The following is a 19101-nucleotide window of genomic DNA, read 5'->3' as shown; positions in this document are numbered from 1 at the left end:
TAGGGCAGGCGTGCCCACTGAGAATGCTCTCCCCCTGGGAATCACCCGCCGGCAATCCTTGACAGGCGGGACCCTGAGGAGGCCTTCCCTGTGGAAGCGCACGGGATGATGGGAAGTTGACGCTGGTAGCATGTGGTCCCTAAGATAATCAGGACCCATGCCATTTAGGGCTTTATAGGTTGGTATTTGAAAATTGTGAATTAGTCAAAGTTAATATCTAACATGAGTCAATTTGGTGTAGATGCCAACTGAAAACTGGGAAACCTTGAGTTCTAATCTCATCTTAGCCATAAATTAGCTGGGTGATCTCAGGCCAGTCACTTTTTCTCAGCCCTAGGAAGGAGGCAATGGCAAACCACTTTGCTAATCCTACCAAGAAAACTATAGAGATGTTTCCAAGTAGTTGCCAGGAATCAAGATTGACTTGAAGGCATGCAAGTACAAATGCACAAAATCTCAAAAAGTGAATAAGCAGATGGTATTCAGGGTATGCTATCTCTGAACATGGACATTTCATTTTGTTATTCTGCATATATTCCATATACTGTAACATATCTAGCAGTGCTCCTGGCATTTTAGTACCAAGCCTAAAATAATCACATTCATTAACAAACATAAAACTCATCATTCTGTATCTCAATTCTTTATAAGCAAATCCAATACATAATGTTTCCAGTGAGATATCAGCAAATCAGAAAGAATCCTAAAATAAAAACAAATCCCATTTAATCCTGATCAAATAATCCTTTATATTCCATCTTTTTACATAAAACAATCTTGTCTTTAATTCATTGGAATGTTCATTGCTCCTTGTCTTGAATTTCTTCAAACTTCAACAAGCTTCTTTCATAAGTCCATCAGGTAGAAATTATTCCAATTACTCTTTTGAATTGGCATTTTTATTTCCTTCTTAATTTCTACAGCCTCGCCCAATTTTTGGTATGTCCAGTGATTAATTCTTGTTCATGTTGTTCATACTCATGTCAGATCAAATCTTTTTTTTTATAATAGCATCTTCTGGTATCACAGCTTCTTCTGGGAACAGGGTATTCAGAAAAACACGCAACATACCCAGCAATGTTGATTCAAAGTCCTATTATCATTTCTCAACAACATTTCTGAACACTATTATTAGTTGCTTATCTCATTATGTAAGAAATAACTTTTTTCCCATGAAAACGCATTTATTCTTTAAAATTCATTAATTTCAGGCTTAATATTCAAAATCAAATATTCCAACTTTTCCTGAGCCCTTAAACAGTTTAAAACTTTCTATAGTCAAAATGTTGACTTGCTTTTTGCTGTTTACTTTGAATTTATAAAGCTTATAAAGAGAAATACTCATTTTCTTACACACGCTCAGGATTTCCAGCCTTGTTATTTGAAAAGGGTCTAACTTCTTTAAAGCAGTTCATAGACAATATCTGAAGGTGTTTCGCAAAGAATGTGTAAACTAACATCCTCTGAAGGCTCTGGCTGTGACTGGAGCAAGAATTTCAAGTTTTCTTATCTCCTGATTGTCTCATAATTTGGAGACTGCTACCGTACAGTCCTCTCACAAGAAGCAACTGTATGGAGAGTTGAGCAGTCTTGTACCACTGTCTTTCTTCAGAGATGGTCAAAGGAACCAAACTACTTATCAGTTTCTTGTTCTTGGTCACAATCATCAGCTTCACAAAATGTGGAACTATCTTAAGTCTACCTTTTCTTCCCCAGAAACGGAAGACTTCTTGAAGAGAAAGAGTGACCTTCCTGATGTTTTGGACCCTCATTAAGTTTTGAACAATTCTTTTCAATGTCAAGTTTCTGAATACAAGTAGTCCTTGACTTGGGACTCGTTGCTAGCAATTGTTTGAAGTTATAATGGAACTCCCTGCGGTACGTATGACCTATTTCTGAAGTTCTGACAGTCAGGATCCTATCCCATGGTGACATGACATTTGTGCCAAGTGTGTAGCAACCAGCCCACATTTATGGACATTTGCAACATCATGCAATCATGTGACTGCCTTTTATGACATTTTTGCCCAAAGCTGGCATTTACTTTTGGTTTTCAGCAAAACTGACTCATAATGAACCACTGGTTTTCTTAGTGACTGTGGCATTTGCTTAATGGTGGCAGCATTTGCTTAACAACCACTGAAAAAAGGTTGTAAAATCTGGTTGGTCATGCAGGTGACCTGTTTTATGACATCACAACTTACAATTGTAATGTTTTAATAGGCTCCATTATAGTCATAAGCCATGGACTACCTCTAATTTCTCTGTTGTCTTTGTTATTTCATCTCTGCTTACTTTATTGTGCCTATTGTGCCTTCAGGTTTAGAGGGTACTGCTTCTTTTAACTGATACGGTATTCACACTGAGAGCTTTTGTGGTTAAGAATTGGTTAGAAAACCTCTAAATAAAGCAGTAATGAATAAAACTATTTTAATGAATACAACTATAGAGGAATTTATTATAAAGAAAGTTAAGTGCATTGTACAGCCAAATCCTCCTTCTCTCCCTGTACAAAAATTGCTTATAATTGCTATGAAAATGTCATTCTCTGTAATTGCACTGGATGGAAGAAAAGACAAACTTAGATACATGACTTTTTCCCCTCATTCTCAGAATCATTGTTTATTTGCATATTCTTTGCAAAAATACATGGACTGATTTGGTATCTGATCTTTCATGGCAGTCGTTAGAGCTACGTTTGTTATCTTGTGCCTGTCCAGTTGCAAGATCCTGAATCTCCCATAGTGTCACATTCTTGTTTCTCAGAAGTAGATCTTGAAGGATCTAGAAAGAACATTAATTAGTTTTCTGGACTAGGTCTCACTTGTCTTTAAATTATTTCTATCTTCCTTAGTTTGTTCTTGGACAGCTTACTAAACTCATGTATAATCCAACTTACCTTGTATAGCAATGCTGCTACCTGTCCCCACAATTCTGTTTTCTTCAGGAAATGCCTAAACTTTGTGTTGACAATGTGGACTTCATCAAAGCTTAAGGTCTAACTAAAGATATTACCAAGTATATGGGTCAATTCGACACATTACTGCACAATACATTTAGGAGTATACTTCAAACAGTTATCTTATGAATCCTGCCATTAAGGTATTCTCAATGGGATGCCACTTAGCTGACATTTTATCCAGTAAATCATTAAGAAATTGAAACAGTCACCTTTATTTGCTTCAGAATCAGATTAGAGATAAATAGCTCATGTTCTCTAAACATAATAGCAATAACAATAACACTTAGTCTTGTGTACCACTCCATAGTGCTTTACAGCACTCTCTGGTTTACAAATGCCAGCATATTGTCCCCAATAATCTGGGTCTGCATTTTACTGACCTCAGAAGGATGGAAAACTTGGTCAGGATCAAATTCCAGACTCTGGGTAGAGTTAGCTGCAATACTGCACTCTAATTACTTTGCCACCACAACTCCTACATTCAGTGCCAAGCAAACCATAAGCTAGTAAAACAAGCTGGGAGAACCAAAGAAGGGACAGATTCTGAAGCACCTTGTGAGTTTTCAGTAATGTAGTGCAGCCAAGAGAAGTCCAATTAAGTCTCCAGCAAATAAAGAGGTAATAAAGAATATGGTGTCAAGGAAGTAGTTAATCGCAGTCTCATGCTCCATTTCTGAAGAAGCCCAAGTATAAAAAACATCTTTGGTTGGAAATGTAATGTCAAGTCATTTATCCTAAGGTCACAATTTGAACTTTTTTGCCAATCTGAATTTCCAAGGATTCATCACTTAAAAATACCTTAGTTCTTGCTCTAGTAGAGCTATGATTTAATGACATATATGTATAAATGCATTAATATGCTGATGTGAAGCTGATAGGCATTCAAGAAGGTAAACTTCTGATTGCTTTTAATCATTTTGCATAGTTAGGTGAAGCCTGGATAAAGGTTCTTCTAATTGTAATAATAATTGTTTTGAGAAGGGGTAGAAAATTTTCTGAGCTAAAAAAATGCTGAGTTTGAATATTCAGAATAATGTAAGTGGGACATTTAGTAGTCCCACATTTGTTGAAGATTCCAACATGGACAACATTTGAAACAAAATGCCTCCATTTTTTATCTTAGGGACAAAAAAATGGGTGGTAGTCCATCCTGAATGCTATGTACCATCCAATTTACAGAAGAAAAAGCCAATGGAATTATTTTTAAAAAAATAAATTTATTGTAGTGAACATTGGAAACAATAGCTAAACAATAGCTTTTTCCATCTTGTTGCCTGACATTTAGTATAGTCCCCAGTTTTAATTTTTCTTATATTCCTTTCCCTATGTTAGAAATTTGTCAAAGCTGCCTTGGCCAGGCTTTCTGTAGCATTATGTCTGATATAGCTTAGTACAAAATTGGCATATATTTTTTTTGCTGTAGGAGAAATTACATAAAACATTATAGAATGAGACATTTCAGAGCTGGATTTGAAGCATGTGGGAACAAAGAAGCTCAACTACATTGTGGATGGGATAGGGAATTGTTCTTACTGTAGGAAGTCTGGAGACTTTATCATAGCATGTTCAAATTCTGCTAAAGAGAGCATTCTGTCATTATCCAAGTCAGCTTCCTCCAAAATCTGTTTCAAACACAAAGTATGTATTATATAGAAATAATATTTCTGTTGTTTCATATTAGTCAACATAAGAGTTTTATGTTTGTGCTCCAAAATGGATTTCTTTTTCCAATCTCATTCTCAAAATATGCTTGGACTACAACTTGCAGGTGTCTCAGGGAAGGAACCATTGTCTTCCCAACACAGCTGGAAGGTACTAGGTTGGAGACAGCCATTAGAAGACAGAAGCGCTCTGTCTGTCATGCCCAGGTTCTACTAAAAAGATATTTAAACTAAAACAATTTTAGGCTAAGGCCTCAGTCATTGAAATCTCAAGGTTTGTTGTAAAAGAAAGAAATTACCTACATGGTTCGCCAGAGACACAATTTCTTCCTCACTGAGGTTATTCTTATTGATTAATCTGCGGATGACATTTTGGAGATCTTCCTCATCAATAAAACCATCGTTGTTGAAATCTGGGAAATTAAAATATTGTGAAAAGTAGAAATGGGGTGGAACTTGGAAGATTTATAGACTATTATGCAGTCCAGTGCCAAATATTTAAGAATTACACAAAAAATAATACTATTATCTTTACTTGTAAAAAACTGCCACAGAATCTCAGTCCATTCAGTCCAGCAATGTTTAATGACTAAATCTATAGGTTTTCTGTCTCCATCTGCTTGATATTTTGCAGCAGAATATGCCAAGAACTGGCCTTGGGACACTGTATAAGCAGGCACTTGACAATTGAGTTGTACTTCCTCTTTTCCAGATCTGTTCCCAATCCTGACAATCTCATTGTCAGAATCCATTTATATCACATTTCATAAATGTATAGGTAGAATATTGTGCTTATTCTGGGGATTCTGCCATCTCTCGGGGTGGGGGGGTGGGGGGAGAGGATGGTTACTTAGATTGAAATAGGCTATCTTCAAACACCAGGGAAGCGTTTGATCTGGGGGAGAGAGGGGGAGAGAGAGATCTGGATCACATCTTCATTTACAACTGAAAAGGAAGAAGCAATAACAATAAACACAAGGAGAGTTCCCTTTCCCACGGAAGGGCCTGACACCTAAGTAAATGATGGGAGCCTGACCAAATGGATGAGGGGAGGGGGTTGAAATGGGAATGCTTTATATAGGATTAAAATGTACTCTGTTAGATCCCGTCTTGTATTGCCACAATCGATTCCATCCTAGTAAACATTTCCTTTTTGGACTAACTTGCATCCAAGAGTTCTTATTTCCTAAGATGTGGATTGAGGTGGGTCCTGACACTCATTCCTTTTCTTTTTTTTCCCATTGACTTCCACACTGAACCTGAACATGGCCTGAAGTTGCTTGTGCATGCATGTACACAACATATATACAAGGAAGAGTGTATGATGGGGAGGCAGTGTCATTACAGGAATTATATGTGCACAATTTAATTATGATTGGATGAGCAAGCCATTCACTAGAATTAATCCACCAAAAGAGTGATAAGACTATTTATTTTATTTATTCATCAGATTTCCAAGCCACCCAATTCCAAAATAATTCCTGGTGTCTTGACAAGTTTAAAAGACTACATTTGAACAAATAGTATTATTTAACAGTATACATTACAACAGGCATATGAGGGAATAACATGCAACGTGATCACCCCCAACTGAAAGAACCCACCCAAAACATCCTGTGTTTTGGGTGATGTTTTTTTTGTGATGTGTGTCTCTGGTGGGAATCTATTCTACAAAGTAGATGCAGTGACAAAATTATTCAATGCTGGGAATACCAAATTACTCAGGATTTAAATCTTGGATTATAGATACATGCTTTCTGTTTATAAATCGATAGTGCAATGGAATATCATTGCAGTAGGAAAACTAACAATTTCATGTCATTTCAAGTTTTAATGAGTTAGTTGAAAATTCAGCTGAATATATTTTTTTGTATGTAGTATGATTTTTTTATTTTTTTTATCCTTCCCCCCCTTTTCCCCCATTTTTAAAGTAAAACCCAAAGTAGCCATATTATGGCTTAGTATATTATATGAACCAAACAATTGTTTCTTCTTGGGCCATGTCTGCAGACTTGTCTATCCCCTCTTTGAAAAATAAAATGGTTCCAATCTCACCTGACTGCTCTTTAGAAGGCCAGATCCTAAAGCTAAAACTCAAATACTTTGGCCACCTAATGAGAAGGAAGGACTCACTGGAGAAGAGCCTAATGCTGGGAAAGATTGAGGGCAAGAGAAGAAGGGGACGACAGAGAATGAGGTGGCTGGATGGAGTCACTGAAGCAGTAGGTGTGAGCTTAAATGGACTCCAGAAGATGGTAGAGGACAGGAAGGCCTGGAGGAACCTTGTCCATAGGGTCGCGATGGGTCAGACACGACTTCGCAGATAACAACAACAACAATCTCACCTAGGCTTCCAATTCCTGATCTCATCCTCAAAGTGCCTCCAGACTTGGGGATTTTTGCTTTTTCTTACTCTGAAACTGATATGGGGATATTACAATGGGGAATGACATACCATAAATCCGAAAAGCGTATTCAATCTTAATTGTGGGAGAAGCTAGGTAACTGAAGACAGATGCCATCCCAAGGATGTCCTCAAATGTAAAGTAGCCATCTGTGGAGAAGACCTTGCAGATCCTGTCCCTGAATGGATTCATCTAGGTGAAAACAGAAGAACTATTCTTAGTGGAGCCTTTAGCCTACATATGAGCAACTATTTAAATTGAATAAAAATAATAATTGTACACAATTCTATGTAAAACCATAAACAGACTGCATTGAAATATTTTTATCCTGTGAATATCCTCACACACAAGAAGAATATTCCTTTGATTAAATTGTTAAAAAGATCCTTTGCCCCCCCCCACATTTCCTAGCCTCCTGTTTCAAGCTATCTGCAGTTTTTCTTGTTCACCACTAGGTGACAGTAGATCATTAGTTATAAGAAAATACTTTTCCTACCTCTTTGCTCTAAGTAGCAGAATAGAGAAAAATAGCAAGGAGCAGATTGAATGGATGTTTTGTAAACTGTGAAGAGTTTTTTTTTCTTCTACTGGGAGACAGTGATGGGATCAAACTAGAATTCCTTGAAGATGGGAAAGAGACATTCTTGCTCTTTTAAAAGAAAGCTAATATATAATACTGGTAATAAATCACCAACATTTAGAGCAAAGAGTAAAATATCTGTACAGTCCCACTATCTCTAACAAAGCTTTGGAAGATGCAACCATATACAATGACTGGCTTATATCTAGATGTAAAATGCTAACTCTAGATTACTAAAACTGTATTCATGTTATGCTCTGCCAATCATATTAAAACTTAACCCTGGCTCATACTACTTGCTAAAACTATATAACTCAATCCCATTTTTGCCTAATCTAGTACATTCTATGATCCCCATCCAATACATAATATCCTCTACCATTCTCTCCTCTACCATTAGATGATAGCCTTGCAAATCATCCAGCAAACATACAATGGTGATATAGTTTCAACTATTCCAGTGTCAGCTGAGAACTTTGCAGCAAGTGAGAGATCCAATAGGTTCTTGACATACTTTGTAGACAACTCCATTGTGGGAAGTCAGCCCCCCCGAGAAAGAAATATTTTTGGGAATATTAAAAGGCAGAATATTATATTTCCTCAAAAGATCTTTAAGGCAGAACACCCCCCCCCCAAGTCTCTCTGCCCCAAACAGAAACCTAGTCTGCAGAAATGCAGATGTGATAATCTTGTCAGAAAGATTGGAGTCAGGAAGCTGGTATTAGAAAGAAAGAAAGAAAGATCCCTAGAATCAACAATCTCTCACACCAAAAAATCCACAGCCACAGCCCCAGGGAAGCAGGATATGACCTTTGGGACATAATAGGATTAACCCACCACCATCAGAATACCAGAAAGGCATATTCAGACTCAGGTCAAAATTCATGCCACAGGAACAACTCCAAACAAAAGCCCAAGAAGGTATAAAAATCTACTCCCTACTACATGTGGTCAGTTGTTTTTTCCAGAGCCATCTTTCTGTTCACATATTTGAATCCTACCACTGGAGCCTGCCTATTCCACTCGTAACTCGAAAACTCGTAGAGTGAATCACGTTTGAGGTATGAGATCACTCCCTTGCTCGTTAAAATGCATGTGGCTTGTTAAACAAATATGAGGTATCTCAGGGTGGGGAAGGTGATGGAGGGCCTAGTGCTGGAACATGCCCCCAAGGCCTCCCTGACCCACTAAGATACCACATGCTTCCCCCTCCCTTCCTGCCACACTGGACTCACCAGGAAAAGATCTGTCTCCTTTCTGCTGTGGTTCCTGCTGCAGCCTGGATTTGAGGCCAGGGAATGCTTCTGCAAACCTCACCCCCCGGCAGCCCAATCCGGGTTTCTGGAGGCCTTTTCCAGGCCACTGCCACCTGAATTTGAGGCTGGAGAATACTTCCTTCGGTCACTCCTGACCCAGCCCTGTTTGTGCCTGAGCCACTTTGGGGAAGACCCGCGTTAAGAAAGGTCAGCCAGAGAACCCGAATGAATTGCGTTCCCCTTTCCCCTCCCCCCTGTGGCTCCTTCTGTCTTGGAAAAGGAATTGGGCTTTTCCAGAAAGGTCTAGGGCGCTTCTGGAGCTGCTAGCTGCTAACATTCACCTAACCAGGGTGAACGTTGCAGAGCCACTGCGGTTGCTCATAAGGGCAAACGACTGCCGTGGTGCTGCAATATTCGTAACTTGAGGATTACCTGTATAAGGGAAAATGTAGGAATGATTCCATGGTGAGAAAACCTGAAGGGAAAAAAAGTTCAAAAGGATTGAGAAATTCTGAAAAATTAGATAATTAAGACCCCAAGACAAAATATTAAATGGAAATAAAAATGGGAAATAGATGATGAAACTGGTATGGCTGCAAAGAGAATTCTCTGACAAACTAAGAAACAAAAAAGTAGTCCTCAATGTGGTACTACATCCACATGGAGAGACGTAAACAGTATTAGTACCTCTTTATAAAACCCTAGTGAAACCACACCTGGAATACTGCAGCCGATTTTGGTCACCATATCACAAAAAAGATGTTGAGAGTTTGGAAAAACAATTCAGAGAAGAGCAACTAAGATGATCCAAGGCCTGGAGACTAAAACATATGAAGAACAGCTGCAGGGCTTGGGTTTGGCTAGTCTAAAGAAAAGAAGAAATAGGGGTGACATGATAGCATATTCCAGTATCTGAGGGGCTGCCACAAAGAAGAGGTGGTCAAACTATTCTCCAAAGCACCAGAGGGCAGGACAAGAAACGATGGTTAGAAACTGATCAAAGAGAGAAGTAACCTAGAATTAAGGAGAAACTTCCTGACAGTGAAGACAATTAACTAGTGGAACAATTTGCCTTCAGAAACCCTGGGCGCTCCATCACTGGAGGTTTTTAAGAAGAGACTGGACAGTCACTTGTCTAAGATGGTATAAGTTCTCCTGCTTGAATGGGGGGCTGGACTACAAGACCTCCAAGGTCCTTTGCAGCTCTATTCTATTCTAAAATTAAGTTTAAAAAATGAAAAGTGGGCCACATAACAAAAATAGAAGATCTCAGAACCATTAATTGTAATCTTAGTGAACACTTTTATGTACATGGGAAGTGCCAAAAAGATTGATGATATGCTAACATTATTCCATTTTTTTTAAAATGTCAAGAAATGTAGATTGTGCACTTAGCTCACCTGCAGTATTTGTCAAAAGGATCTGAATATCCATGTAAACCATTGATTAACCATGTATTAGTAACATTCTGTAGCTACCAGGAGAGAAGTAATGCAGTCCTGATCTACTGTACATCAGCAAAGGTATACTTTTTCTGCTCAGCACTGTACTGGTAAGACTGCTTTTAAAATACTTTATCCATATATATTGCCATAATACAAGAAGGATGACGAGGAATTGGAAAGAATACAAAGAAGAGTAACAAAAATGTTGATGAGCTTGGACTCTAAATTTATGAAAGATGACTAAAAGAATTTACTATATTTCACCTAAATAAGAGAAGACTAAGGGAAAACAAAATAGTACTTTTCTAATACTTGAGGGACCGTCACAGAGAAGACAGTATGGATTTATTTTCCGTAGTTCATGAGGATAGGAAAAGAGCAATGGGTTTAAAATTTACAAAGAGATCCAAACTCAAAACAAAAAAAAAATACTTTCCTGTTCATGAAAGCTATTAAGTAGTGGAATAATCTACCTCCTAGAATTGTGGATGTTTCATCATTGGAGATTTTCAAAGATTGGACAGCCATTTTTCTGGGAGACATGAGGATTTTTGCCCAGGCAGAAGTTTGGACTGGAAGACCTCTGGGGACTCTTTCAATCCTTTGCCAAAGGTAGTAGTTGAAATTTGTACTTCACACTAATCTCTAAAGCAGTGTATTTGTTTTTATCTTAGCTCTTTGTGTGACCCTAGCCAGTTATGGTCTATTCAACTAATAATGAGTAAACCATGGGATAGTGCAATAACTCACTTATCTGAAAACAAAATGTTCAAATATGTAACTGATTATTGACTATAGTGGATTTAAAATGGAGGATCTTATACAAAGCCATGAAGTAGAGAGACTATTTTATGGGTGCATAAAATTTCCAGGTTCAGGGGTGCTGTAGAGATTCAGGGGTGCTAGGAAGCTATAGTAGAAGAGGTCAGAAACATCTAGCTGGTTATTTTGGACTTTGAAATAATTTATTATTTTTATTTTATTTTATTAGATTTATATACTGCCCCTCTCCAAGGACTCGGGGTGGTGTACAGGGCAATTAAAACGCTAACAACACACAAGGTATAAAAATTGAAATAAGATTAAATCAATAGCCCTAAGTAATAAATACATTCTAAAATTTAAATTTTTTAAAATTTAAACTCTAAAATCCAATCTCTTAGTCCAGGCCGGCCTGTTCAAACAACCAAGTCTTCAGGTCGCGGTGAAACGAGCGAAGGTCAAGAGCCATCCGGAGCTCAACTGGAAGCTGATTCCAGAGGGCAGGCACGCCCACAGAGAATGCTCTCCCCCTGGGAGCCGCCAGTTGACATTCCCTGACCGACGGCACCCTGAGGAGGCCCTCTCTGTGGGAGCGCACAGGGCGATGGGAAGTTAACGCCGGCAAGAGGTGCTCCCGTAAATAACCCGGACCCATGCCATTTAGGGCTTTATAGGTCATCACCAGCACCTTGAATCTCATAATCTAGCAGAGATCTTCCTATGTCCATCCATATGTTAATGTGCATATGCCCACCAATATGTACACACCTTTCTTTTTATAGTACTAAATTTTGTGGTTTAGTTTCTCTACTAAATTTAAAAGAATCCTTTCAATCCTTACATTGTTTTACTCATATGTCTAATTATGCTGCCCAGCAAAACAAGTTCTTGAGTTCCTTCTGTTTTAAGATTAAGATTCAGAGACAACCCTGGTTGAAGGGTTTGCAATGGGAGGCGGATATTTCTAGCCTTCTCTCTAAAATAGATTCTGTCTCACTCTTGGCCAGGAACACTAATGAAAAACAAATCAGAAAAGAGAGAGAAAGAAAGGAAATCTTCATTCTCTATTGTTCCTCCTGAAAGGAAAATAAGTGCTTTCTGAAATAGTCTTGAAAATGCGTACCATGTATACTGCTTTCTGTGAAAACTATTATTGTGCCCCAAATAAGGGAGATTTTTGTCCTCTAGAGTTTTTTTTTTTATTAAAAAGAGAGTCTTAAACTTCAAAGGGAATCAGAGGTCATCCAGATCCTATTACAGCCTACATCTGATGTTGTGGGTCTCATAGACTCCTCCCCACAAATGTCTTTTTGTCCCACATCTAGACAAAACTGGGCTTCAAGCATACTGTTATGTTGCATTTCAAAACAGGGATTTGCCCCATCAGAAAGCTATGGGTGATAAGGCTTTCACGATTGTCTAACACCCATTTCTGAATTATTTTTGAAGGAAAACTTTATTCTCTTTCGAGGGATATTTTGCAAGAAGCTTATAGTTTTGTGACTATAAAACTATATGCTTATAGTTTTGTGGCTTAGCTACCCGAGGTATGATTTATGGTGCTCATAGTCTGATCACATTTGAAATTGTATAGTTCTCCTTGCATGTATGATTTGGAACTTCTTAGTTTGCTGTGATTTTCCTTTTGTGAGAGGAAAATAGAATGGGATGAATACATGACAACTCAAAAACAAAATTTCAAAAGTACTAAAACATTATGTCAGGTTACTGAAGAAAAAAGATGGTTCAAACTTTGTCATTTGGGTTGTTTGGAACAGCCCAGATTTAATTGGCATGCACACATACATGCATGCGCGTACACACACACACACACACACAAATGGGGGGAAGAAAGGGAGAGACAGACAGACAGATTAGATTGATTAAAGGCCTTAGTCTATCCATCAACTAAATATCCTCAACAGCACAGAATTTGTTGCAAATATAAAAATGAGGGTTATTCTTAAGTTAAAGAAAGTAGGAATATAAATACTGTACAATGAATGAAATTATATCTATCTATCCATCATCCATCCATTCCCCCCCATCCATCTCTCTAGCCAGCTTGCTCACATCTCTGTCTATACTCTGTTTCTCTTTGTGTATCTGTATATATGTGCATGCAGGTATATATGCATTTATAACCATTATTACAATCTATTATGGACTATTTAATTGGATAGATAAGATTTAGATATTCCATAATTAAAAACTGTGGCAAGCAGACAAAGAGGTGCAATGCATTAGATTCCCTGAAGATGGCGCATGTCCATCACCGAAGAGTTTTTCCTCTGCCCCAGCCTGTATATAAAATCTTTAGAAAACAGAATTCAAAGTAGTTGAAGAATTTAGATATGGCCCAGATCAAGGCCCAGTCTCCCCCTCATGATTTTCCATTTACTGAACGCTTTTTTTTCCTCCCACAGCTGTTATTTAAAATGAAGGGAGGGAAGAAGAAAGCAAACACAGAGTACATTATGTCTCTGTCTGCATAAATGGAAAAAAGTTTGTCTTTTGAGTAGTTTGTAAGCTGATATTGGATGCTGGCTAACATCCAGAAAACATCAAGAGTTAGAGCCACATAGACGGCATGGTAGTCCTGGTAGTCCGTTGTTCTCTTTCCCAACATCCCCCTCCCTAAGAAGCACTCTTCAGAGACTGGGGTAATAGAGTTCAGGGGGGGGAAAAGGTCCATTGCATTTTAAAACCTAAATTTAATGACAGTTACTGGATCAAGGCCAGGAACCTTCATATATCCAAACAACAGGGAACAGCAACCCAGTATCTAGCCAAGCCAATTGGCACCTGGCCCTGTCCACAAGCAATAAAACTCTTTTATTTTAGTAGCTATTCCTCCCATTTAAGTGCACATACAAGTATCGTCCAAGACTTCTTTTTTTTGTCTCAACTATAGTGAGCAGGAAAACAAATTGCTTTGGAGTTTGCCTTGCATTATTTTGTTTAAGTTAGGAAAACAGCCCACTTGGCCTCTGTTTCATGCTAAGAGGGTGAAATCAATGCCTAGCATTTGTTGGAAATGCTAGGCATTGATTGATGTTGGAAATTTGTTAGACGCGGTGGCTCAGTGGGTTAGGACGCTGAACTTGTCGATCAGAAGGTCGGCAGTTTGGCGGGTCGAATCCCGAGTGCCGCGTAGCAGAGTGAGCGCCTGTTACTCGTCCCAGCTTCTGCCAACCTAGCAGTTCGAAAGCACGTAAAAATGCAAGTAGAAAAATAGGGACCACTCCGGTGGGAAGGTAACAGCGTTCCGTGCGCCTTTGGCGTCTAGTCATGCCGGCCACATGACCACGGAGACGTCCTCGGACAAGCGCTGGCTCTTCGGCTATGAAAAGGAGATGAGCACCGGCCCCTAGAGTCGGAAACGACTAGCACGCATGTGCGGGGGAACCTTTACCTTTACCTTTACTGCTGTTAAGCAAATATGAGGTATCTCAGGGTGGGGAAGGCTATGGAGGGCCTAGTGCTGGAACACTCCCCCAAGAGCCTTGGTGGAGCAGTGGGCTAAGGCCTCCTTAGGTAACACCAGCTGCCTGCAATTAGTGCAGGTTCGCATCCCACCAGGCTCAAGGTTGACTCAGCCTTCCATCCTTCCATGGTAGGTAAAATGAGGACCCAGATTGTTGGGGGCAATAAGCTGACTTTGTAATAATGCCGCTTAGGGGGGGGGCGAAAGCCCTAATAAGCAGGCATATACATAGAATGAAGGCTATTGCTAAGCATATTGATTTGTGCTTTAAATTGTAAGCCGCCCTGAGTCTTCGGAGAAGGGCGGGATATAAATGGGATTAAAAAAAACAAAACGCATATGAGGCTTCAGGCCCTGATTCTTCAGAGGGATCCAATGGATCAGAAGATGGTTGGTTTTAATATGCCATTGTTATATGTCACCAGAGAAATTGTCCAGAAGGTATAAAGGCACTTCAAATTTATGTTGCAAATGTGAACAACGAGAAGGGACATTTTATCATGTTTGGTGGTCATTTAAAAAGGCTAGAACATTTTCAATTCAAATACACACATTGATTCAGGAGATTTCAAAGATTAATATGCAATTTAAACCAGATGCTTTTCTTTTGGGATTGATGGATAAACCGTTGAGAAAAAGTCATGGAACTTTGTTTTTTTTTATATTGCAACTGCAGTGAGATTATTGTATGCACAAAGATGGAAAGACTCAGCATTACCCACAATGGAAAGATGTTGGTGAAGATCATGGAACTTGCTGAGATAGCTAAACTGATTTGTTTGATCAGAGAAAAGAAAACAACTTTGTTTACTGTTGACTGGAAACCCCTTACAGAAGTTTTGCATGAAACAGAAAACAATGAACTTCTGATTTATAGTTCTAATGATTAGACAGGATAGATAATAAAAAGAAGAGAGTTATGCTGTGACAGAGTAAGAGGTAAATTTATAATTGTAGTTGTAATTGCTGTAAAGAAGTTCTTTTTATCTTCTTTCTTTTCTTTTTTTTTACTTTTCTCTCTTTCTTGCACATTTAGCTTTAGCTTTCACTTTTCTTTTTTCTTAATTTATATTGTTGTATTAGTTCTAACCTTCCTTTTTGAAAAATTAAAGAATTGTATCATGTTTTTGGAAGGGGACACTTGAGATATTGATTTGAATCCTCTTTTTTATAAATGATTCCATATTAAAGCATTCAGAATTGAAGCCTATCGTCCACTTGAAGCGTCCACAACTGATGTTTATCTTCCACTTGAACCTATCCAGTGAAAAAGAGTCCAACACTTCTCTGAGTAATTATGGCTTCACTGTCATATTGCTAATACTATACTCTTAGGATTTTTTTCTCTAACATTCAACAGTAATTTCCTTTCCTTACTTACATCTAACTTACATAACTTACATCTATCATTCCATGTCCATGAATGACAGCTCTTCATCTTAATTTAATTTAATTTAATTTATTGAGATTTTTATACCGCCCTTCTCCCAAGGGGACTCAGGGCGGTTCACAGGGCATAAATATAAATAACAATACAAACATTAAAAAACAATTAAATCAATGCCCAAGTTAAAACCAATAATAAAACAAGCCTATATAAAAAACCCATGTACCCCCATCAGGCCAGACCCACTAGTTCAAATAAATGGGTCTTCAACCCGCGACGGAAGGATCGGAGGTCTGATGCCATCCGGAGCGCTACCGGCAGTTGGTTCCATAACGCCGGAGCACCCACAGAGAAGGCCCTCCCCCTGGGGGCCACCAGTCGACATTCCCTGACAGGAGGCACCCTGAGGAGGCCCTCTCTGTGGGCGCGCACAGGGCGGAGGGGAGTCGACGCCGGCAGCAGGTGGTCCTCGAGGTATCGCGGACCCATGCCATGTAGGGACTTAAAGATCATAACCAAAACCTTGAACCTTACCCGGAAGACAACTGGCAACCAATGCAGCTCACGGAGCAAAGGTGTAACATGGGAGTACCGGGAAACTCCCAAGACAACTCTCGTGGCCGCATTCTGTACCAGTTGGAGCCTCCGAGTAGTCTTCAAGGGAAGTCCCATGTAGAGAGCGTTACAGTAGTCTAGGCGAGAGGTCACGAGCGCATGAGTGACCGTACATAAGGCCTCCCGGTCCAGATAGGGTCGCAACTGGCGCACCAGGCGAACCTGGGCGAAAGCCCCCCTAGTCACGGCCACTATGTGATCCTCCAGAGTGAGTCGTGAATCTAGGAGGACTCCCAAGTTGCGAGCCCTATCCACAGGGGGTAAAAGCTCACCCCCCATAGAAAGAGGTGGAACATCCCAGGTGTCCCGGGAAGCCGGAATGTACAGCCACTCAGTCTTGTCAGGGTTGAGTTGAAGTCTGTTCCTCCCCATCCAGACCCGAACCGCCTCCAGGCAACGGGACATCACAGCGAGGGCATCACTGGGGTGGTTTGGGGTCGAAATAAAAAGTTGGGTATCATCAGCATATTGATTATACCCAACTCCAAAACCACGAATGATCTCACCCAGCGGTTTCATATAGATGTTGAACAGGAGAGGCGAGAGGACCGATCCCTGAGGAACTCCACAAGTGAGAGTCCTAGGGGTCGACCTCTGCCCCCCTGCCAACACCGACTGCGAGCGTCCCAGGAGATAGGAGGAGAACCACTGGAAAACCGTGCCTCCCACTCCCAATCCCCTGAGACGCTGCAGCAGGATACCATGGTCGATGGTATCGAAAGCCGCCGAGAGGTCTAATAGGACTAGGACAGAGGAATATCCCCTATCCCGAGCCCTCCAGAGATCATTCACCAGAGCGACCAATGCCGTCTCCGTGCTGTGCCCGGGCCTGAAACCTGATTGGTAAGGGTCCAGATAATCCGCTTCATCCAGGACCAGGGGGAGCTGATGCGCCACCACACTCTCAACAACCTTCACAAGGAAGCGAAGGTTGGAGACTGGACGAAAGTTGTTCAATACAGCTGGGTCCAAGGCAGGCTTCTTGAGGAGAGGTCTCACCACCGCCTCCTTCAAGATGGTGGGGAAATAACCCTCGCTCAAAGAAGCAGATATAACCGCCTGGAGCCAGCCTCGTGTCCTCTCCCTAGCTGCATAAACCAGCCAAGAAGGGCACGGGTCCAATAAACATGTGGTGGAACTCAGCTTCCCCATAATCCTGTCCACTTCATCAGGGGTCACAGAATCAAACTCCTCCCAGATAACATTGACAAGACCGCCCGCGTCCTGATCGCCAGACTCTGCCCAGCTGGAGTCCAAACCGGTCCGAATCCGAGCGATTTTATCCGACAGATGTTGACTAAACTCCTCGGCACGACCCTGCAAGGGATCCTCCCTCACCTCCTGATTAAGAAGGGAGCGAGTCACCCTAAACAAGGCGGCCGGGCGATTATCTGCGGACGCGATGAGGGTGGAGAAGTAATTACACCTCGCCTCCCTCATCGCAGCGAGATAAGACCTAATGTAGGTTCTTAACCGCAATCGGTCGGGTTCAGATCGGCTGGACCTCCAGCAGCTCTCTAGGCCCCGTTTCCGACGCTTCATCTCCCGGAGCTCCACGGAGAACCATGGAGCTCGCTGGGATCTGCGCCGGGTCAGGGGCCGCAAGGGTACAACCCGGTCGAGTGCCTCAGTGGCTGCCCTTTCCCAGGCTTCCACTAAGGCATCCGCCGAGCTGTGAGCAATGGAGGCAGGTGGGGACCCCAGCGCCGCTTGGAATCTATCAGGATCCATTAGGCGTCTGGGGTGGTACCTTCTAGTTGGCTCCGTACCCCCATGGCGGGGGGTGGCAAAATGGAAGACCAGCCGCAGGAGGTGATGATCGGTCCATGACAGGGGCGTAATAAATGGAAAGCCCCCACCAAGATCATCTAACCACCGTCCAGATAAGAAAATCAGGTCAAGGGTGTGGCCTCCCTCATGAGTTGGCTCAGAAATTACCTGCGTCAGGTCCATGGCCGTCATGGAAGCCATGAACTCCCGAGCAAGCTCAGATGAACCTCCCAGGGATGGTAGGTTGACGTCTCCCAAAACTATAAGTTTGGGGAACTCAACCACCAACCCCGAGAGGATATCGAGCAGCTCGGGTAGGGCTGCCGCTACGCGACTAGGCGAAATGTACACGAGCAGCAAGCCCAGCTGCGCCCCAGAGCCAAATCTCATAAAGAGAGACTCACACCTGACTATCTGAGGAACGGTGGTCTCCCGCGGACATAAGGTCTCCCTAACAATCACCACCACACCCCCACCCCTACCCTGAGCTCGAGGCTGGTGTAGCACCCGGAAGCCTGGTGGGCAAAGGTCAACCAAAGGGACCCCACCCTCTGGGCCCAACCAAGTCTCCGTGATGCAAGCCAGGTCCGCATGCTCACCCTCAACTAAATCCCTAACAAGGGGAGCTTTGTTAACCACGGACCTGGCATTCAGGTACACCAGCCTGAGCTCAGGAGGCTGCACATCCTCGCTCCCGGAACCTCGGGAAAGAAGCAGAGGGTCAGAGCGCCCCACCGCTTGCAAATAGCGGAGACGGCGCTCCCAGTAACG

General features: G+C 41.2%; 1 protein-coding gene across 1 annotated transcript in view; it reads right to left on the bottom strand.

Annotated features, from left to right (window-relative positions):
• Positions 1–4371: 4371 nt before the first annotated feature.
• Positions 4372–19101, bottom strand: part of CIB4 (calcium and integrin binding family member 4) — a gene marked incomplete at its 5' end in the record, with an annotated part of 45374 nt that continues 30644 nt past the window's right edge. Inside the window, 3 exons of the mRNA XM_083360811.1 lie at positions 4372–4584; positions 4927–5036; positions 7079–7220. Of these exons, the coding sequence (XP_083216937.1) occupies positions 4492–4584; positions 4927–5036; positions 7079–7220 (345 nt within the window). The 3' untranslated portion in view covers positions 4372–4491. The remainder of the gene's footprint in view (positions 4585–4926; positions 5037–7078; positions 7221–19101) is intronic.

The sequence above is a fragment of the Vipera ursinii genome, assembly GCF_947247035.1.
Source record: "Vipera ursinii genome assembly, chromosome: 1".
NCBI lineage: Eukaryota > Metazoa > Chordata > Lepidosauria > Squamata > Viperidae > Vipera > Vipera ursinii.
This window is presented reverse-complemented; position numbering and strand designations above follow the sequence as displayed.